Genomic DNA, 21,177 nt, shown 5'->3' with positions numbered 1-21,177 from the left:
CCCAGCGCAAGATCTGCCTGCTCCGGGTTCGCCGTTCAGGGCCGCCTCAGAACCTCTTTCCATCACCCGACCGCTGTCAAAATGTACCCTGCGTCCGTTGCCGTTCCGATCGCCGCTGCCGAAGACTTCCGAATCGTCACTGCTGGCGCCGTCTAAGATCGCATCCAACAGTCATCGGAATCCAAGAGTCACTGGCCTGCCACGTGCCTCTGCTGTCTTCGGCAGACTCAACTCGGTGATCGGACCCGGACTCTGGTTCTTTTTGTTGTGTGCTTGTTGTTACCTGCTCGACCATCTCGCTGCTTCTTCTCTGTCTGAGTCAACCTGTGTCAACTTGGCGCATTTCGACTATTAAACAGGTCGGCCGTCGCCTTTATCACCAAAGACGGCTTCTGTCTCCTCGGCCTTCGTTCCCGGTTCCTTGCTTCACGGTTTATCTGACTATCTCCCCGGTTTCCCAAATCGGATCATCTCCCTCAACCTCCCCCGGTGTCTCGTTTGACAGTCTTGCACGACTGCCACGCCTCCGGATATGACAGAGATGGACGTCTTGGGTTTGAACTTGTCAAACCCGAGCTCTATATCGAAAGCGTCTCACGCTCATCCCTATGCCTCCTCGATCTCCTCTTCCGCCTCCTCCTCATCCTCCTCCGTCTTTTCCCTCGATGCGATCTCCTCACAAATCTCGTCCACGTCCACTAACCCGGTCGATGTGATCTGGGAAAATAATAGTAATAATGATGGCGATCATCCGGGGGCCGGACGGAACCCGAGTGGGGGATGTTCCCGTGCCCTTGCCAAAGGGACGCTTCCCAAGGCGGCGGATGGTCCGGTGCCGCCGGAGATGCGCCAGCATCCTCGGCGCACCAACAGCCTCGCGACCAACGGTTCCAGCGCGCGGGCTCCGCCCTGCTTACTTCGCCAGTCCGAGCGGAAAGTGAACTTTGTCGACAACCTTGTCGGTAAGTGTGAACGTCCTACGTTCCATCGCTCCCAGCTAAATATTCTCCTCCCCTGTTTGAAGACACCGCGTCGCAGATCGTAGAGATCGTCTGGCCTTTGTCCGCTGCGGCATCCCGCAGTGATGCCGCGACCGGCACCAAAGGCGTGCTTCCTCTCCGCACCTTTATCCAGGAAACGCTCCGTCGCTCGCGCACTAGCTACAGCACCCTGCAGGTGGCCTTGTACTATTTAATCAAGATCAAGCCCCATGTTCCCTCGCACGACTTCACCCACGAGCAACCGCGGGACCGGTCGTTGCTGCGGGCCATGCAGTGTGGCCGCCGGATGTTTCTGGCGGCGCTGATCCTTGCGTCCAAGTACCTGCAGGACCGTAACTACTCTGCCCGCGCCTGGAGCAAAATCTCCGGTCTCAACACGCTTGAGATCAATCAGAACGAGCTGATGTTCCTCGAAGCGGTGGGCTGGCGCCTGCACATTTCCGAGGCCACCTTCCAGCGATGGACGGATTTGGTCTTGAAGCTGACCCCCGGTGCCGGTGGTCCGCCCGCTATCGACGGTCAGTGCTGGCGGACGGTTCTACCGCGTCTGACTCCCGAGTTGGACACGGTTGACACTGAGCCGACGACCCCGGTGGCTGCCATGAGTGGCATGGACCTAGGTCTGGCAGATTCGCCATCGCCTCGCAGTGTTCCGAGCAACGGTTCTGTCGGTTCGTCCTCTCGCGAATCGACCCCTACCTGCCTGCGCAGCTTGCCCCGGACCTTGGAGCCCACCCCCCGCATGGAGTACTCCAACCCCCCCATGCCGGCTGTTTCGCGGCCGCCGATGCTGCCGACCCCTCAGATGACTCCCCAGACCCATGTGGCCTCCACTCCTGCTGCGAGTGGGGCTGCTTGTGTCCCCCGCCGCCCCTCCATCTGTACAGCGATGTCCCAGGCGCAAAACATGTGCATGGCGCGATCGACTCTCGATCAGCGCCCGCCTCTGTCGTTTTGCGCGCGGGCTCATTCCTACGATGGCTATCCGACGGTGGTTCGCCGGTCATCTCTGGCGCGCTCGACCTCCTCGGCGTCGTCGCCGGATTCTATGGTGTCTGACGTTTCTACCTTGTCGTCTCGCTCTTCACGCTCGTCATCCGTCTCGTCCAACGCATCCGGTGCAGGTGGACCTGCTCCCCCTCGCCTCGCCGTCACGGCGGCTCTACGTTGCACTAGCAACTCTTTGAAGGAGTCTCGCAAGACCTTGGCTATCGCTACCCCCATCGACGAGAGTGCCTTGGTGGAGGTCTACAGCTCCCCTGAAGCGTATCCCGGCGCGATGGGTTCTGCGACCGATCTATCCACCTTCTCGCTGGACCAGGAAGCTGCCCAGAGCCTGTGCGAGCTCTCGGGTTCGGCCACCCCGGCCCAACGCCAGTGCCGGAAACGCGGCCGCACGGGATCTGATGATCTCCTTCTCCAAAACCATGTTCGCCACCTCATCAACCTCGGTGCGTCCGGTGAGCCCAGCGTTCTGCCCGACGGCGAGTTGGCCAACTCCTTCCTGGTCCGTCGCGCCACCGCGTCTGGAGAGACGGGGCTGGTGTCTGGACCTGCCGGCATGAAACGCGCCTGCTGCGGCAGCGAGGCTCGCAAGATTGCCCTCAACCCGAGCATGCGCACGGAGTTTCTGAATTGATTACGGTCTGCGTTTACTTTTTCTTGCGAGGTCTCGAAAAAGCCAGTCGTTCTGCTTTCTACGTTAGCCTGGCGACCGACCCCGGAAGTGCTCTGTATATAACCCTATCCTCGGCTTTTCCGGTCGCCATGTCTCCCCCTCTTCCTCCATGCGTGCAAGTGGGTTTGGACCAACCACTTGATGTACGATCTGCAATATGGTGTCTTCCTTCGTCGTCCCTTTTTTCTTTGTGTCTTTTGTCTTTGTGTGGTTTTCTGGTTGCGTATGGAGTGTGGTGGGCATCGGTCGGTTTGATTTACTGGGAGGTGTCTGGGGAGGCGTCCGCTTCCCTTGGTGTGTGTACTGTACATGTTTCCCGTCCCCGGCGCTGATGAGTTTTCCCTTTTCAGCCCCTCGGGGGCCCGGAGCATCTGGAGTGTCCCTCGTGGACTTGAACGCGGGAGGATAGCCAATCGTACAGTCCATTTTACTCGGAATTGTTCCACCGTAGTTTCGTCGTCTACCTGATCGGCTCCCTCGTGTTGGGGGAGTCGCCGTGACTCACGCCATCGTGGCGGTGGTGTGGCTCACAGCCGAGCATGATGCCTGCGGTTCCGATCCACAGCCGACCTGGGCATTCATGCTATTCTGGGAGCTGCTTTGACTCATCCCTAGGGACCATCAGCTGACCCCTCCGGTCCTCGGCGGTGCATCGGCCAGGCAACATCGCTGGGCGGCAAAATGGCGGCGCTGGGCCCAGTGGATCCAGCTCCACTGACCACTTACTTCATTTGACTCACTGAGTACGGTCACTAGGTACAGTAGTACTCCTACGATGGCAAACCGGAAAAGGGCGCCCAAAGCAGAGCGCGGAGTATCCTGTGAACCAGATCTAGAAGATATTAGACTATGTCCTAGCCACGAGACACGCCACCGGTCTCGCCACCCCCCATCGAATCGTGAACCCACCGGCCCCAGCTCCACAGCAGTGCATCGCAGGGATGCTTCCGGACACTCAGCGGTCTTCGGCCCATCGATGCTCCGCCGTATCCTGAAATTCCAGTATCTTTTTATTTTCAAGTCGTAATCTGTCTTCTCTCATCGGACGGCGTCCGAGAGAAACCTGCTTGATATCAAATCCGCTGGCATCTCGCTTGATTGGAAGATGCACCGCTGTTTAGTTGCGGAAGAGAGCTTTGCAGTTCTGGGAAGGATCGTTGGTGTTGCAGCGTTTGAGATGGGAGTGGGACCTGCTCTGTAAGTATATCGAGGTCTTATCCAGGAGGGATGCTAGTGATAGAATGGGCAAATGAAAACAATGACCTACAGTCATTCTCGAAAGCGGCTTGACCAATACACACTTGATAACTCTTTTCTGGACCCACCGCCAAAGCCTTAGCGCAGATCAATCATTGAGCGGCCCGCATTAGATTAGGGGACACTATATGGAATTCCATAGAAGCTGAAGCTGATACCTCGTGGTATCTGGTTCCTAGGCCATATTCTACTTGCTGGCTCGAGTGGTACGATCTAATCTACCCTCAGTCGGTCATTACAAACAGGCGTCTCCTTCGCTTGAGGTATCGTGATAGCGATAAATAATCCTTTTGGCAGGTTATACAGGGCTCAGAATTCACGTCTCAGGCTAGAAACCAGATCTAAGGCCGAACCCTTATTGGAACCCCCAGGCGTAGCTAGGATACCATATTGTATTCGACATAAGGTTGACTTGACCCTTATTAACAGATGTAAGGCGAACACTTCCAGCGACCATCACTCATGCTCATATAGTCTATCATAATCAAAATGAAAACGGCCATGTATGTGGACACGCGCTCAGTCAGCTCGATCTCGGTGCCTTATCGGAGTCATCATCTGACTTGAGGCGAGCTTTTAGAATAACCCAATGTCTTCATCACTGCTTTCTGGTATATACGCCAATCATACTGACCTTGTGTGCTGTGTATGCGGTTCGATCACCTGGATTACGATCGGGAGAAACGAACCCAATTGCATAAATGCATCATCGGTGATTCCGTCAAGGCCGTTGTTCGCCTACAAATAACCAACAACTGGTCAGGACAGTCGTTTGCTGATGGTACCACTCGTCAAGGTTCTATGAGTCAAAGAGACAATCTCACAAGCGATGACCAGTTTGCCGCACAGGAGGAAGGAGGAGAAGAAGGAGAAGAAAAAGGAGAAGAGAGGTCTCCTAGCAGATCAAGGGAAGGCACACCCAACAACTATAGTGGCCTCATTCATGATTTCGTGGTTTAAGTAGGAACCCGAAGCGAGCGGGGAGATGCTGAATCAATTTTATCTCAAACTCGGTGAGCAGCATCTCGTGTACACGCAGTGCGTTGCTTAAATCGTCGCTGAGACTCATATCTTAATCCCCTCCCAAAACTATTTGATAGACTATACAGCTCACCGAAAGCCATTGAGAGATCGAAGTGGCCTTCTCGCCATTTATTATCTTGATGTTTAGCGCAAATGATCGGTCAGATTCTTAAGGCCGCTCTTTCCCCGCATAGACATAGACATGAAATTTGTTGACATAGCCTCGATTTGATTTAGTACTTAGTTTTTGGACACAAAGTTATCCGTGTGATTGACTCCCATTAAACTAACTGCATCTAGTATTTCAGTAGTGCGCAATGACGCAACGCCACCAGCGCTTCGCGTGACGACAGGGGTAATCAGCCGGTCTTTGGTCCTTTCTTTCCCTCTTTTCTTGCGCTATTGATATCCACGCTCAGCAAAGAACGCGCCGGGAGACGAAGAGATCTGTCAGATTTTGTCTTTCATTGAAATCCTCGCAGGCTCGCCGCCCTTCGCCAGCGGTGATCACTGTACAAACCGCTTGTGCCTGACCCTGCATCTTACAAACATTTAGCTCCCTTGAAAGGATACGGACGTCGCGGCCATCGCGGATGCACATATATATTACTTTCAAGTTGGCTTGATGCAGATCGCACGTCATCTTTCTAGTTAAGGTATATATACTTCCAACTACACGACCAGAGTAGGGGTTGGATACAAGAAAAAAGATGCATCTTCAACCTCGAGTCGTGCAAAGTGCTCTTCTGGCTGCAACCACCTCGGTGAATGCTCCATTGTCATCCGAGGCCCCGGAAGGCGCTGTCCAAGCTCCTTCTAATTTTGTCGGCTTCGGGTTTGAGACGGCGTTTATCAACGATTACACGAATGAATTTACTCTCAATCTGCTCGAATCTATTGCTGAGCGACTTGGCACAGCACCAACAATTCGCATCGGTGGAACCAGCGGTGACCGTGTACTCTTTGATCCAAGCCAGGATGAGGTGAAAGTCTGCATTGCCGGCGATTGCCCGATTGGCTCCGCGGCAACGTACATCCTAGGACCCAGCTATTTTGATGGATTTTCGAGCTTTCAAGATTTTGACATGACTTTCCAAGCTCCACTGGGTCCTACGCTCAACATCTCAAACACTCTTACATATGTGTCTCGGGCATACAAGAATGTCGGCAAAGACCGTTTGGCGGCAATCGCAATTGGGAACGAGCCTAATCTCTATCCTTCACAATACGGCATTACATATACTGTCGATCAATATGTCAACGATTCAAAGACAGTCATGAGTGATGTTTCGAACACTTTGGGATTGGGCAAGTCACGTATATTTGAGGTGCTTGATTTTGCAACAAGAAGTCCTCTCTTTGACCTGTATGTTCCTTTTTCTCAAGGGTTGAGTATGCAGAAGATGCTAATAATCTTCTCCAGCGCGGATACATTCGAGAATAATATCGATAGTTCCGACAACGTCAAAGTCGCCGCCTGGCACTACTATCAGCTCGGGACTGACTATACAACTACGGCGCAACAGCAGACCTATCTTATGAACCACAGCGCTATTACCTCATTGGTCGGTTCTTTTACTTCTCAAATCGAGTATCTACAGGCCAACGACCCTGATGTCCAGTTTGTGTTGAGTGAAACCGGTTCTGGCACCGCGAGCTCCGTTGAAATTCAGGCCGGATTCGGAGCGGCCTTATGGTGCATCGACTTTCAGTTATACAGCTTGACGCAGGGCGTTTCTCGGATTGATGCCACGCACCGTCCTGCAGCTCTACACAGTTACTGGGTGCCAGACGACTCTGCCGGAGATACCAACCCTGGACCCCAGGTGCGTGGTGTCTGGTACGCTCTGCCGTTTATTGCGGACTTCATTGGACATAACCCAGGCAAGGTCGCAGAGGTGGACCTGGGGTCAGACGTGCTCACCGCATATGCGATGTATGATAGATTTACCAATCGTTTGGCCAAAGTCGCGCTGATCAACCTGCGCACATGGGTGGAAGGAGAGAGTACTAGTGATCGTGGGTCAGAGAATGTCTCAATTCCAATCAGTTTCGGCACATTTACCTACAAGGTGGAGCGCCTTGTGTCTGCTGCTGGTGCTCAGGCCATGGGATTCGACTATGGAGGCCCGACGGAGAACATCACCTGGGCCGGTGAGCAATGGAGTTACTCGATCGGGCAAGGCAAAGGACACCTAGTGCCTGGTATTCCGACAGAGGAGACTCATATTGTTACCGGCGGCGAGGTGAAGGTTGAAGTATCGGATAGCGAAGCCGTCCTTGTTACATTCTACGGATTGTAAATAGATCATTCATTGAGACTTATATCTGGACTAAAGCCCCTGAGTTTATTTCATCGCGTACACGGCCTCAGACTCTATCAAGAACAAATAAGTGATTGAGCAGGCTGACAGCAGTCGGACTGCTACATTAACGGATGAGCACACCATTTGCCGCCGTTGCGCGATTCCTGCCCCGCTCGAATCCCCACTTGGTTCATTGTTCACTTTTGTCTCTTTGTTCATTGCAACGTTCCTGCTCAAAAACTGATAGCTACATGTTCAGGCCGACAGAAGAGCAGCCAAGGATTGACTAGGGCCTTCATTATGGCTGGACCAGACCACGGGCCCCAGCTGACGAGTGCGAACCGGCCTGCCAAGCGCCCCTCCAATCGCCGATCCGGATGCGCGACCTGCAGGAGACGGAAGGTATGCAGATTTGATGTATTGATATAATTGACTGCACTAGGTACTGATTTTTATTTTCTCTAGGTGCGCTGTGATGAACGCCCCGATGTATGTGGTAACTGCTTGCGACTCAACATCGAGTGCTCGTGGTATCCCGCATCGGAGCTGTTACAGCGGTCACGCGTGAACAATGCCTGTAGAAGATGCAGGCAAAAGAAGGTTAATCATTCATATCCATCCTATTCTAGAAGTTCATCTGACAACAGGTTAGATGAGATGCACGTCGACTTGTTCAACTGCACCATGCGACCCCTGCCAAATCAACGGAGAAGAATGCAGCCTTGCAAGACGTCAAGAACATGCCCTTGATACTGAAACCGAGTTTCCCAGCCATGCTGAATTAAGAAAATTTCTCGACGCGTATTTTGACGGCCCTCATTTTTTCTACTTCTACACCTTCATCCACCGGCCTACTTTTCAGCAGGCGTTCGACCGGGGGGCTATCCCGAATTTTCTTCTACTCATCGTCATCGCGACCAGCCTGCACTTCCTTGATCCACAAGACAGCCGTGCGGATAAGTGGGCAGACGAAAGCCGCCGGCTCATCATGTTGGAGATTTTCTCCCCACCATCGACAACCACATTGCAGGCACTCCTCCTACTCCAACGCTACGAATGGCATCGAGCTGAGCATATGAATGCTTGGATACTCTCAGGACTGGCAATCCGCCTCACACAAGGCCTACAGCTCAATCTTGAAATCCCCGACGAGACTCGGACCACCGTAACTGTCCGAGAGACCCGGCGACGGCTTATGTGGAGTTGCCTTGTGATGGAGTCGATGATCGAATCTGGGCGCAGTCCTCTCAGTAGACTCAACCTGTCATCAATCGAGGTAAAACTACCGTGCAACGAAAATGCGTTCCAGTTGGCACTCGAGACCAACATGGCCGGACTGGACCAGCTACTCACCGAGCAGGGTTACCTGGAGAGTGATCTCAACACTATCCACTCCACACGTCCTGGGATATCGGCCTTTCTAGTCAAACTTGCAGTTTTGCGACGGGAAATTCTCAACTACACCCTACCCTATCACCCCAGGAATAGGGGCCACACACCATCGCAGCGTCCATGGGACAGCGATTCGCCCTTCTGGAAATTTGAGCAGAAGCTAGAAGAATGGCAAGCACGTTTGCCCATGGAACTTCATTTCAACGACGATGTCATGTATCGCCGTCAACCCCAGCTCTTCAACTTTATTACTCTCCACTGTCTCTTTCACGGATGCTGGTGTGACTTGAATCGAATAGGGTCTTATATCACAGCTCTAGCTCAGGTGGACAGTCCCTCTAATCCCCTTAATGATTCACCCAAGTCGTTCCTATTTAACTGTCGGCGCAATCGCTTACGACATGCCTTTACAATTTGCAAAGTCATATCCGAGAGTATGAGCCTTCACGGCCCAATTCATGATCCAGTCGTGGCGATGTCTGCGTCTCTTGCGATTCGGATCCTGGCCATTGAGCGGCGAGCGGAAGACAGTATCGCTCTCGGGCTCACAAATGAAGAGGTCAATTCAGTTTTAGATGCCCCGATACAATGTGTCAAAGAGGTTTGTCGGCGATCGAAGCCTATATGCGAGTTGGTAAGTTCTGGCACTTGATGGTATTCGGACGTTGATATCCTGACCATTTTGTCTCAGTTTGGCTCGATTTGCAACCTTGCCAAACGCAATGGATACCATATAGATATAACAAATCTATCCACGTAAGTATTACCTTTGTGATGCTTGTTCTTGGTCTAACTTGACTTTACAGGGGTTTTGATACTAACTCTACTTCCACACCGAATCAACAGACAGAGGAGCCTGGTAGACCAACTTCGCCAAGTCTGCGTACATTTGGCACCTTTGGCAAGATACAAATTGACATGGCTAGCCGAGGAGACGCATTTGCTCCCACTGCTCGCAGCCCAGCAGAGGAGGACAGCGACGTATTCAACTACGTCGATCGTGGCCTTCGCAAAACTCATAAAGCAGAAGCACCTCCAAATAACCCAACTCCAGCATTACCTCATGTATCATTTCCTCCGTTTGACATGTTAAATTCCAGCGCACAGGAAATGGGGTACGGCTGGGGTGATGGGACGCTCAATTTTTCAATGAGTCCGGTACAGTTGGGCTGGATCAACCAGAGTCTGGATTTGGATTTCAACTATAATGACTTTGTATGATAGCTTGTTCAGACAAATCCTACTTCACAATGGAATATTTATCTTATATCAAGGTAATTAGGTGCTCGGTTCTCTTCATCTACACCTTCTCGCGAAACCAACCTCTAACCATGTGGGCAAATACCATCAGTAAACCGTTTACACACAGATACAAGCAACAATGTGGCCAGACACGGCTGACGAAACTACTATCTTCGCCGCAGGTTAACTCTTCCAAGCCCCAACAACGTTCCCAGAGAGGCTCGGAAAACTTCCCATGCTGAGATATAACTATTTTAATGACGATGCATTTCTGGGACATACTGTGCGTTTTAAGCGCCACCAACTCTCGCATTCACGCCCAATATTTCCAAAAACAAAAACCGATATAAGCTTGCCATCAAACTGCATCTGCTCGCTCAACAGGACCTTTTCCAGTCGGCTCGGACCTATCCAAGGCATTGAACTTGGTCGCCACATTCTGCACCCTGGCTGGGTCCTCTTGGTAGTCCTCGAATTTGCGGATAGAAACACCCGTCTCAAACATTCTCTCAATTTCTTCCAGACTTCGGTTTTTCAGTTCAGGAATGAAGATAAACCCAAACACCATGGCAAGGAAAGACATTGAACCATAACTTTTGAGCGATCAGCAGGCCAATCTTTGTGATCTGAAAATTGTCAATAAAACTCACATAAATCCGACTTGACTTCCTAGATCAGCATATGGAGCATCCTGGAGGTACGGCAGAGTAAACGATACGATGAAACTTCCCAGATTTGTCAGTCAACGGCTCTCCTCACTCAACCCTTTTTTCTCACTCACATCGTAACAATATTGGCAGTAGCACCGAGGCGAACGGTCTTATCTCGAAGACGAGACGCCGGAATTTCGGTAATAAGTGTATAATATAGGGGTCCGACAGTCGCTGCATATGTCGCCTGATAGAGGAGCATCGTGGCCACGATTCCCTCGCTCGCCGAGTATGAGACAGGCGTGTGAATTCCCAGGCCTCCAGTGGCCATCATGAACACGAGCATAAAGAAAGAGCCAACGATCCAGATTTTTCGGCGTCCTATGCGATCCAGCAGCAGGATTCCGACAAGTGCGGTCACGGTGTTGATTGCGGTCTGGGCAACAGTCACATTAAATGGGTTAATTGTGCCGAGAGATTTGACAAAAACTGCCGAATAATGACCGCTGAATGAATTTCCGGTTGCCTGAAAGAAGAAGCCTATGCCGATTACTATGAGAGTTCGACGGCGATTGTAACCCTTGAATAGATCACTGTATGTTCCTTGATCGGCTTCCTCTCGCAAAGATTGTCGGATTAATTCAAGTTCTTCTTCCGGAGATATTTCATTCCCCCTGCCTCGAAGCGTGATCAAAGACTGCAAGGCTTCATCATCTCTGTCCTTCATGAGGAGCCATCGTGGAGACTGCAAAACGAATCAGACGAATGCTCAGAAACCTGTCAGACATAATCCATAAAGATCATACCTCTGGTATAAACCATATGCAGCTGGCAACGAACGTTGGAATAACGTAGTAAAGCCCATAGGGAATCATCCTATACAAAGATGCCGAAACAAATCAATTTAAGTTTCTTTACAAATCAGCCCGCGTGGACATACCAAGACCTATCATCGTTGATTTCGCTGGTCCCTCGGCAAATGGAGTTGACGATGAGTCCGCCAATGCCCAACGATAACTGGTAGGAACCGACTGCAAGACCACGGATCGGGGCTGGAACAACTTCAGATTGATACACCGGGACGGAGCTAAGCTCCATTCCAATGTAGACATAGTTCAGGATACGGCCAGCAAGAAGCTGCCATTTGTTGTGGCTGACTCCGGATGTGAGGAGGATCGTTGCGGTAACCAGAGCCCAGATGGACATGCAGAAGATTGTCATACGGCGTCCATAGAGAGAGCTGATGAAACTTCCGATCCAAGCACCTGGAATATCTCAGTATGTGCGTGAGTGCCTTAAATTGCCTTATAAGTACTGACCCGCGGCGAACCCAATATAAATCAGCCCGTTTAAGAGAGAAAGATAGTATGGCTCGAGAGCACATACACCCTTAGCATTGCATACACCAAAATCTTTATCAAAGGCATCCATCGCCTGGGTTGAGTTAAAGCCCTGCTGGTCGAACGCTGCATGCAAGATTGCATCAGTAAGTTAGTCATAATCCAGGTAGATGAAGAATAGACGGACCATAGTTGAACGTGGATATAGCAACCAAGCCGCATGCAAGAGCCAGATTCCTTGTGAAGTATTTGGTATAATAGCTGGGTCTCAACGTATCTAGAGTAATTGTGCCCGTCATGATGGCGGCGCTGAAGCAAAGGGTAGCTCTGTTGAGAACGAAGTGCTATAATGATTTGAAGCTTTTGACATGACCGTGTTTAAATACAGGTCCGGGGCCCTAGACTTTTGCTGAGCATCATTTTAGACTGAAATGACGAGCTACACGTGGCAGCTAAAACATTATTAGCAAACCGCTGTTTTTGAGCAATCCTGGCTCACTCCAACCAAAGAAAATTGCTGTCCTGCTGGCTTGCTCATCCACTCAGAAAACATCAACTCCTAAAGACACGACCAATAAAGGGGTTTCTCGATGACGGTTCTCTGCCACATTCTCTCGTTCTAGCGCAATAAACGGGTTGCCGGCTAGCTATTGGTGAAAGAGTTTGCGGGGTATGGAATTGACTGGACGCTTTCCGCCGTAATCTGCGCCGCTCGCGGAGGTCGCGGGTCAAAGCTCCAGAGGAGCCGACCACCGCGATGCGCCTCGACATAAAGCATTTGCAGATTCGTCTTCGAGAACTTGGATAATTTTACCGTAGAAAATTATTGGAGACAATATTGCAGCTCCCGTACTTTTATCAACATGTCCAAGCGTCCCAACTTTCTCATCATCCTTGCCGACGACTTGGGGTTTTCGGATGTGGGATGCTATGGTAGCGAAATAAAAACCCCAAACATCGACAACCTGGCACAAGACGGTGTGCGGTTTACAGGTACAAAATATTTCAGCAATTTTTATCATTTAGCTAATTCAATACAGATTTTCATGCAACAGCGCTATGTAGCCCATCACGTTCAATGGTTTGTCAATTCCATTTTGTAGCCTGAGCACCCTCGACTCACTCCTTTGCAGATCCTCACAGGGACTGACAACCATATTGCGGGATTGGGCTCCCTGGTCGAGTGGCTAGCTACGCCTGCAGGAGAGAACCCGAAAGGAATTAAAGAGAGCCAGGCTCCGGCCAGAGGTAAACCAGGCTATGAGGGCTATTTGAATGAGAAAGTGGTTACCTTGCCCCAGATTCTTCAGGATGCTGGATATTTGACCCTATGCTCTGGGAAGTGGCACCTTGGTCTAGTCAAGGACAAGTCTCCGTGTGCAAAGGGGTTTGAGAGATCATTCGCCCTTCTTCCTGGGGCTTCCAATCATTTTGGATGGGAGCCTCAGTTCGAAGAAAATGAGGCTCCAAAACCATTTAGTCTGACGTATTCTCTCCACATGGAGGATGGAAAATATGTACCTGAATCGGAGCTTCCCAAAGACTGGTATTCCTCGAATAGCTATGCGGACATCTTGCTAGGCTATCTGAAGGACTGGAACCAAACCAACACCGAAGGGAGTACTGAAAAGCCATTTTTTGCTTATTTCCCTTTCTCCGCACCACACTGGCCACTGCAAGCTCCGCAGGAATTTATCCAGCATTATCGTGGGATGTATGATGATGGACCAGACGCCCTGCGACTTCGTCGATTGGCCAAGCTCAAGGAGCTGGGGCTGGTTGAGAAAGATGTTGAGCCACACCCTGTCGAAGCTCCTGAAGTTCCAGAGTGGGAAAAACTATCATCAGAACATCGACAAAAGTCAGCTCGCGCCATGGAAGTCTATGCAGGCATGGTCGAATGCATTGACTATAATGTGGGTCGTGTCTGTGATTACTTGCGGAGTATAGACGAGCTGGACAACACGTTTGTTCTATTTCTGTCCGATAATGGAGCGGAAGGAGGTGCCCATGAAGCCAACCCGGCTTTTCAAGGAGGGCCAATGCAATACCTTCAACGGTACTATGACAACAGTTTAGACAATGTCGGTAACTATAACTCGTTCGTCTGGTAAGTCCCCAACCCAATATTGTGGCGACAACTTTGCTAACTTTGCTCAAGGTACGGTCCGCGCTGGGCCCAAGCCTCTACCGCTCCGTCCAGGTTATATAAATCGTTTACCACGGAAGGCGGAATCCGCGTACCTCTCGTGGCTAAATTTCCCACGGCGTACAAGTGTCCTATTCCGGCAAATGGGATCACACACCAATTCTCAACCGTGATGGATATTGCTCCCACATTCTTGGAAATGGCCGGAGTTCAACATCCCGCACCCAACTACAAAGGGAGAGAAGTGGTTGGCATGAGAGGAAAGAGCATGGTCCCTTGGTTGCGTGGAGACTCAAGCTCGATTCACAAAGATCAATTCGTGGAAGGCTGGGAGATGAACGGCCGCTCAGCCGTCCGCCAAGGGAAGTGGAAAGCAGTTTACATGCCTTCGACCAAAGCGGGACCCTCTCCTAAGGGCTACGATCGGTGGGAGCTGTTTGATCTTGATCATGATAAAGGCGAAATTCACGACCTCTCCGAAAAACACCCGGAAAAACTGAAAGAGCTTTTGAAACTGTGGGACCAGTATGTTTTGGAAACTGGTGTGGTGCCCTTGAACCCAGCGCTTGGGGACTTTATCGCAGCAACGGAAGAGCAGATGCCTGATGATGGTTGGATGGAATATGAGTACTGGAAAAAGGGTGCAATCGAGAACCCGGATGGGTTCTTCCGAACGCCACGGCGCTTTGATCGTAATGGCAAACGTATTGCTTGAAGGGAATACATTCAAGCAACTCGTGTCTTATAGATGGACAGATGTAATAGCTACTGTAGAAGCCAGTTGTTTCAAAACAATTCTGTAGTTCATGCATTTTTCTCTCTACCGACTCGCTGAGATGAATAATCCATCCACTATATTCCTATCGTATTTGCTCTGAGTTGCCCAATACGGGGCAACAAGTCACGCCGATGTCCGATCTGGTCAAAAAAATCCCTGTCAGCCATCGACATGGGATGTGTCTAGGCTGCTAAATCATGCCTCGCTATGAATGACAGTGTGGGGGCCTATACTTAGCTCTCTATTTTCGGACTAGCGCGATCAGATAAGAAGCTCCTACAAATGCCTCCGCATGATCATTCTTGTCCTCCTTTCTTTCTTCTCTTCCCATCGACAGAATGATTTTTGTCTACAGCACCCCACTTCTCGCCGCACTTGCCACATTACTTTCTGTGCCCTGGAGCACAGCTGCCTCGGTGATTCCCTCCGCCGAGCACGCCCAGATCTCACTGGGTGGCCCCTCAGACCCCTCACTCGAGCAGATAAACCACCCGATCTCCTCCGAGGCCGATGTAGGTATCCTGACACGGCCGTCATGGTTTACATCTACCCTGATGGCCCGTCGACTCTTGGCTCTCTCAACCTCCGGTGTTATATCGACCGTGTTCCCTAACCCACTGCCTCCCTCCGACCACGCTCCTGCCTCGGTCGCAGGGCTCCCCGTCGGACTGCGCGAATATATCGCTGACTGCGACGGCGCTCTTCCAACTGAGCTCTCGCATGGAGATAATGGAGATCCCATCGTTCTGGCGCTCCGCATCGGCAGCACCTTCAGGAATATCGCTGCCGGGTCAAACCTCAGCCTCCAACTCGACTGGTGGGACCACCTGTCTGACGCCGGGCCCGTCTACCCCGGCTTGCCCCCAAGCCTCGCTGCCCTGCCTCGGGTGACGTTGTTTGGCTACCTGGACAAGCTCCCATCCCCGCTTCCCGGTGATGCAGCTGCCGCGCTGGACAAATGCTTCGTGGATGCTCATCCGGACTCGAAGGTTTGGTTGCCCGGTGCGCCTGGGTCGCCCCATGCGAGTTTCTGGGCTCGACTCGTGGTGATGCAGGCTTATTGGATTGGCGGATTTGGCGATGTGCAGCAGATCGGGTGGTTCAATGTCACGGAGTGGAAGGGCATCCGGCGCCACGGCAGCGTGCCAGGGATCGGGGACGGACGGGGATGGGAGGATGTTCGTCTGCCGGGAGAGAAGGAGTAGTAGAAGAAGAGCATCTGTCAATAATGGCATTGTGATTTACGCATCGTAATTTACCTTTTCTGCTTATCGGCCCAATGGGATGAAGCATCTCGTGTTGATCATCCTGATCTCTTATCACCCAATGATAATGGAATATATGATAGGTCCGAAGTAATTGTCAATGATAACTGTGTTGGCTCATTCCGTCTCGTCGTCTTTTCCTCCCTGGAATGTCGGACTGCGTCACCTAGGAAGCCCGTTCAACAACTCGCCGGCTCCCTTGTGTAGCCCTACAAAACCTCACCGAGTGAGTACTTTGCGGCTCCGGGCCTGCCTGTTTTCTTCCCCCGTTTACTTCAGAATGCGCCTTTCTCGACCCCGGCTGCGCGTTTCGCAGCCCCAGTCTGCCTTTGCAGAGGGAAACGCGCGATGGACCAATCGCGATCTGGATCCGATACCCAAACATCGGCGAATATGGGGTGCGGCCAGTCTGATAGGTATTTTGCTGGGCCAGAGGGAATTGGAAAGTATACAGCTGAGACGTACTAGCATACTGGATCTCCGATGCCTTCAACGCAGCAACCTGGCAGTTTGCCAGCAGTATTATTGCCGTCGGACTCACATACCGTGAAGCACTGGGCATTGTCGCCTTGTCCTTCTTCATTATGTCGTTCGTGATCGCTGCTAACGGCGCCATCGGCGCCATCTACCACACTCCATTCCCGGTGATTGCCCGCGCGAGCTGGGGGTTCTGGGGCTCGTATGTTGCCATTGTCTCGCGGGTAATCCTTGCCGTATTCTGGTTTGCTATCCAAAATGTCAATGGTGGAAATGCCGTTCGCATTATGCTCGGTGCCATCTGGCCGAGTTTTCTGACCCTCCCAAACGGCATCCCGAAGTCTCAGGGGATCACTACAAGTGGGATGGTGGGATATCTGATTTTCTGGATCGTCCAGGTCCCCTTCCTGTGTATGCATCCGAATCGGCTCCGCTGGCTGTTCGTTGTCAAATCGGTAATTGTACCCATTGCCTGGATTGCTATTTTGGTTTGGGCCTTTGTCGCAGAGAAGGGCGGAGGAAATATCTTTGTCCAGCAGAAGGCCTCGGTCTCTGGGTCGAAGTACAGCTGGCTGTTCCTGGCGAACATGACCAGTGTATTGGGCAACTATGCCACGCTCAGCGTGAACCAGGTTGGTCTCCTTCACAGTCCTCTATAACACTCTGACTAATATGGTCTTTCCAGTCAGATTTCTCGCGCTACTCGCGTGTCAATCCTCGCTGGCAACTCCTCTATGTGCCTATGCTGCCCATTATCTTCACCTTCATCTCCTTCATTGGAATCGCAGCCTCGTCTGCTGGCCAGGCCCACTACCGTCTATCCTCCATTCCCTGGGACCCAATGGTGCTGATCAGCTACTGGCCCAGCCGAGCAGGCCGCTTCTTCGGCGCCTTCTCATTTGTGTTAGCATCGTTGGGCGTCAATATTTCAGCCAATTCTATCTCAGCTGCCAACGACTTTACCGCGTTAGCACCACAGTTTCTAAACATTCGTCGCGGCCAGATCCTGTGTGCACTTCTGTCATGGTGTCTGGTCCCCTGGAAGATTCTCGAGTCTGCAGGCAACTTCCTCACCTTCATGTCTGCGTACGCCATATTTCTGGGTCCCGTTGCTGCGATTATGCTGTTTGATTTCTGGGTCATCAACCATCGGCGCTACGATGTGCTTGCTCTATACCAGCCCTGGAACTCGACATATCGCTACGCTGGTTCCGCCGGGTGGACAGCTGGTGTGAACTGGCGTGCAATGATTGCTTTCCTCGTCGGTGTCGCGCCCAACCTTCCCGGTCTCATCAATGCCGTCAATCCAGAGATCGATGTCGGGTCAGGGATCCATCCCTATCAGTTTGGATGGATATTAAGCTTCGTTGGGACCGCCGGTACCTATCTGTGTTTGTCGTGGTGGTTTCCAGCGCAAGAGACCCAGATCGAGCACGCTGTCCTGCCCGATGAGATTTATGACGCAACTGGTGCCGTGGTAGAAGGCCTTGATGCGGATGACCAGCCAAGTGTCAAAGTGGCACCAGCTGATGGTGAGAAGAATGTAAGGGTTGGATCACAGTCATCTGCAGAAAAGGTCGTTTAAAGCTTGTATTTATGGGCAATGTATGCCTATCTATAGTTGTGTATAGTTCCACCGAAGCATTTCCAGCCAGCAAGAAGGTGCTTCCGTCTGTAACCACGTGAGGTCGAACTCAGTGGAACAGCACAGGCTAATCAATCCTTGACTGTAATGCCCGCAAATTCGCGACCACACAGCCCTGACCGGGCGGATTGCCTGAGACAAGTCAAACAGGCACGCGGTCACCGCGAGATGCCCGTGCACTTCCTGAAGTGCTTATGTATTCATCGGGGTTGTCTGTGGTGGTTTATCCATGGTGTTTATAGGGACTGCAACGTCCAACGGGACTGTTGCAAATGAGACCAGGTCTATTCATGGACCCAATCCATAAGAAACGGCTTCTTTGACCACTTTGCTCACGCCGGAGGAAGCACGGCCCAACTCTCCGCCTTCTTCACGCGCACTCTTCAGCCCGCGCTCAATCGCTGGTAAAAACCTGCTTGTAAACACCCGATACCGATCCTCACGGGTTTCGTACATCTCGCCTTCCTCGTCACGGGGTTGTCCAAACAGATTCAGATATGCGTACGCGGCAGAGGACTGGGAAATCATGTGTTGAGATGTCTGGCAGAGGGGGAACGGCCAATCCGCCGAATCTTCATCCGGGTCAAGCGGGTCATCCCCGGCTGTTGTTGGTTGTCCGACTCCAGCGTTCAAAAACTCCGCCAGCGCCCCCAGCACTTTGACCATAGGTCTGCCTTGACTCCCAGACTTGCCAAAAGAAGCGCGATTTGACGACCATCTTGCCGACTCCTCCGTGTGCCAGCCCAGGACAGAGAAAAAGCAGTTCAGCGTCTTGATCCACCCGCCCGCGGAGGATACCACTTGCTCTCCGGCCGCCTCCACCATCCAGGACAGCACTTCCACAGCGGAAACCCGGATGTCAGCTGCCAGGTGGGTCATTCCTGCCCGGACATAGGGAAGGAGCTGCGAGACATGATCCTCCACGTCGTTGCGCGGGAGCGTGCGCAGGAGCTTGAGCAGTTGTGTGCGAACGTTGTTACTCGCGTCCAGGATGAGTGGGAGCAAAGACGGAAGGATGACGCTGACAGGTTGTGGTAGAGGTGAGTTTACGGGACGGGAGGCGATCGAGGTCGTCAGGTGGGCAAGTGAATCGCGCCGTTGGCTGTCTGACTTGGACGAGAGCAATGACAGGTGATGGGAAAACTGGCTGTTCAAAGAGGGAGCCGAGAGATGGAGAGATTGCTGTGTGAGAACGATCGCTATGGCATATAGAGTCAGCCTGAAATTCCAAGATGCTAGCAAAGCGCACATACCCTTGGATCGAAAGCTGGTGTCGGTGAAGTTGTCGGGCTTGGCCTTGGCCTTGCCGACCCTAAGTTTGGGTTTCTGGGGATGTCAGTGACATTGCAGTGTCGATAACGCACAAACCCTCACCTGGAAGTCCTTCTGCTTCTCCTTCTTGCGCTTGGCACTATTCCCCATCCTGGCGGTGGTGTCAATGGCAAGTTGAAGAGGGAGGTCGATACTTTTTTTTGCTGCTATCCCACGTGATCGTATCAATTGATTCCCCAGGCATCAATATGCCCAAACAGGAAATATTTCAGAGCTGTGTACTCTAAACCCTACAAAGGTAGAGCTAAGCTGAACTAATTCATAGACGAGACTAAACCATGTTAGGGTTACACAATTACGCAAAAGTGCTAAGCAAGAGATGTCTGCATCCACCAAAATAAGCCACGAAGCGATCAGTGCTTTAACATTCCGCGGGACTTCAGGACGCTCATCCTTCACCGTATCCTTATCCTATCCTTAGTGGTCTCGGATTATATTATTGCTCCCAAAGGGCCAAGCATGCTCGACTCGCACACCCTCGGGCTATCTTCGTGGTGCTATAAAATGTGGCTCATGCAGGGGCTTGCCGAGCACGTTGGATCACACAACTATAGACATGCACCTTATCCGGCAGGGTGAAGACCGAGGCGGAAAATGAAACAAAGATGAAAAAGATCTTTCATAAGTATTACAAGAATGCATTCGCAAGTGTGACTGTCAAATCAATTTCGATTCTTTCTATAAACAACTACTTGATCAAGCCTTCCAAATCTCCCTGTGTACCAATTCAGCTCGCCCCTGTGATCGGAGGATTAGAACGATCAGACATGATCAAAAGAAAGCGACTCACCACGCGAACCACCTCCCAGCGCCTTGGCAACCGTCTCCTGTGCATTTTGCAGTACCGACTTACTCTTCTCTGCCGACTCCTTGGCCGATTCCTTGGGACTGAACTCCCGAAATTGTTCACGCATATTGGAAGGTGTATCGGACAGCCGACGAGAAGTGGCTTTAGTGCCGCCTGCAATAAATGAAGAAAAGAAAAATCAGAACTAAGTGATTCGCGATGGCACTGTGGCTGCTGGGATACGCACCCGGTTGGAAGCGGTTGGCAATCTTTTCGCGCACCTTGCTGGCTGATTCGCGAGCGCGGCCGGCATAAGTATCTGGCCCGCGCACATTGGGCTTGAATTCATCGGTTCCTTCCATTATTTGTGAGTGAGAAGCACAGGACCCGGGGGTGAGTATATCACTCACCATCCGTATTTGTGGTGTCTCCCTGTAACTAAGATCAGCGCCACAGGTATTAGAATAGAAGAGAGTAATCATACAGCCATTCCAGACATCGCGGTAGTACTGAGGATTACGGGTGAATACAATATAGTTCAATCGCTCGGGAATCTCCAGAGATACGCACAGCTGCTTATCTCGAACACATATATTGTAGGAAGTGAGAAACATCATTCGAAAAAGACAAAAGAGGAGAAACTGAAAGACAGAGCACCTCAGGAATTCGTCAATATGATGTCTGTCCTGTTCTAGCGGATGGCTCGCCCATGGGGCGACTGATGTCACCAAGTTTTCTCAGGGTGATGTCAACCGGGCATGTAAGACATGCAAAATAGCCACTCTTGATTAGGGCTTGGATATAGGGTTAGGGTCAGATAGGTCATCATCGTTATCAAATTCAGGTCTAATAGGT

General features: G+C 51.5%; 9 protein-coding genes across 9 annotated transcripts; 6 read left to right on the top strand and 3 right to left on the bottom strand.

Moving 5' to 3' along the window:
- Positions 1-505: 505 nt before the first annotated feature.
- N7510_005298 (putative G1/S-specific cyclin Pcl5) lies at positions 506-2,640 on the top strand (the record flags this gene model as incomplete). The annotated part of the gene is made up of 2 exons (XM_056977224.1): positions 506-962; positions 1,025-2,640. Coding segments are annotated over 2 exons (2,073 nt in total), but the record flags the coding sequence as incomplete, so codon positions are not given.
- A 660-nt stretch (positions 2,641-3,300) lies between these two features.
- Positions 3,301-3,653, bottom strand: N7510_005297 (uncharacterized protein; the record flags this gene model as incomplete). Its single annotated transcript, XM_056977223.1, has 2 exons — positions 3,301-3,511; positions 3,589-3,653. The coding sequence occupies 2 exons, from the start codon at positions 3,651-3,653 to the stop codon at positions 3,301-3,303; spliced, it is 276 nt and encodes a 91-aa protein (XP_056833255.1).
- Positions 3,654-5,669: 2,016 nt separating this feature from the next.
- Positions 5,670-7,262, top strand: N7510_005296 (glycosyl hydrolase family 79 C-terminal domain-containing protein; the record flags this gene model as incomplete). Its single annotated transcript, XM_056977222.1, has 1 exon — positions 5,670-7,262. The coding sequence occupies one exon, from the start codon at positions 5,670-5,672 to the stop codon at positions 7,260-7,262; it is 1,593 nt and encodes a 530-aa protein (XP_056833254.1).
- A 655-nt stretch (positions 7,263-7,917) lies between these two features.
- N7510_005295 (fungal specific transcription factor domain-containing protein) lies at positions 7,918-9,309 on the top strand (the record flags this gene model as incomplete). Its single annotated transcript, XM_056977221.1, has 1 exon — positions 7,918-9,309. The coding sequence occupies one exon, from the start codon at positions 7,918-7,920 to the stop codon at positions 9,307-9,309; it is 1,392 nt and encodes a 463-aa protein (XP_056833253.1).
- Positions 9,310-10,257: 948 nt separating this feature from the next.
- Positions 10,258-12,188, bottom strand: N7510_005294 (sugar transporter; the record flags this gene model as incomplete). Its single annotated transcript, XM_056977220.1, has 7 exons — positions 10,258-10,492; positions 10,550-10,624; positions 10,681-11,294; positions 11,356-11,425; positions 11,490-11,814; positions 11,869-12,015; positions 12,077-12,188. The coding sequence occupies 7 exons, from the start codon at positions 12,186-12,188 to the stop codon at positions 10,258-10,260; spliced, it is 1,578 nt and encodes a 525-aa protein (XP_056833252.1).
- A 564-nt stretch (positions 12,189-12,752) lies between these two features.
- Positions 12,753-14,753, top strand: N7510_005293 (arylsulfatase; the record flags this gene model as incomplete). The annotated part of the gene is made up of 4 exons (XM_056977219.1): positions 12,753-12,882; positions 12,930-12,970; positions 13,023-13,999; positions 14,051-14,753. The coding sequence occupies 4 exons, from the start codon at positions 12,753-12,755 to the stop codon at positions 14,751-14,753; spliced, it is 1,851 nt and encodes a 616-aa protein (XP_056833251.1).
- A 401-nt stretch (positions 14,754-15,154) lies between these two features.
- On the top strand, positions 15,155-16,021 carry N7510_005292 (uncharacterized protein; the record flags this gene model as incomplete). The annotated part of the gene is made up of 1 exon (XM_056977218.1): positions 15,155-16,021. One exon carries the CDS (start codon positions 15,155-15,157, stop codon positions 16,019-16,021), a length of 867 nt encoding a protein of 288 aa, XP_056833250.1.
- A 340-nt stretch (positions 16,022-16,361) lies between these two features.
- On the top strand, positions 16,362-18,143 carry N7510_005291 (nucleobase cation symporter-1 family protein; the record flags this gene model as incomplete). Its single annotated transcript, XM_056977217.1, has 3 exons — positions 16,362-16,497; positions 16,550-17,190; positions 17,244-18,143. 3 exons carry the CDS (start codon positions 16,362-16,364, stop codon positions 18,141-18,143), a joined length of 1,677 nt encoding a protein of 558 aa, XP_056833249.1.
- A 348-nt stretch (positions 18,144-18,491) lies between these two features.
- N7510_005290 (IPI1/TEX10 family protein) lies at positions 18,492-20,684 on the bottom strand (the record flags this gene model as incomplete). Its single annotated transcript, XM_056977216.1, has 5 exons — positions 18,492-19,402; positions 19,457-19,529; positions 19,578-19,626; positions 20,322-20,496; positions 20,570-20,684. 5 exons carry the CDS (start codon positions 20,682-20,684, stop codon positions 18,492-18,494), a joined length of 1,323 nt encoding a protein of 440 aa, XP_056833248.1.
- Between the last annotated feature and the right edge of the window lie 493 nt (positions 20,685-21,177).

Source organism: Penicillium lagena (assembly GCF_028827675.1).
Source record: "Penicillium lagena strain IBT 129212 chromosome Unknown utg000003l_segment0_segment0, whole genome shotgun sequence".
NCBI lineage: Eukaryota > Fungi > Ascomycota > Eurotiomycetes > Eurotiales > Aspergillaceae > Penicillium > Penicillium lagena.
The sequence above is the reverse complement of the archived record's forward strand: the minus strand, read 5'-3'. Positions and strand labels throughout refer to the sequence as shown.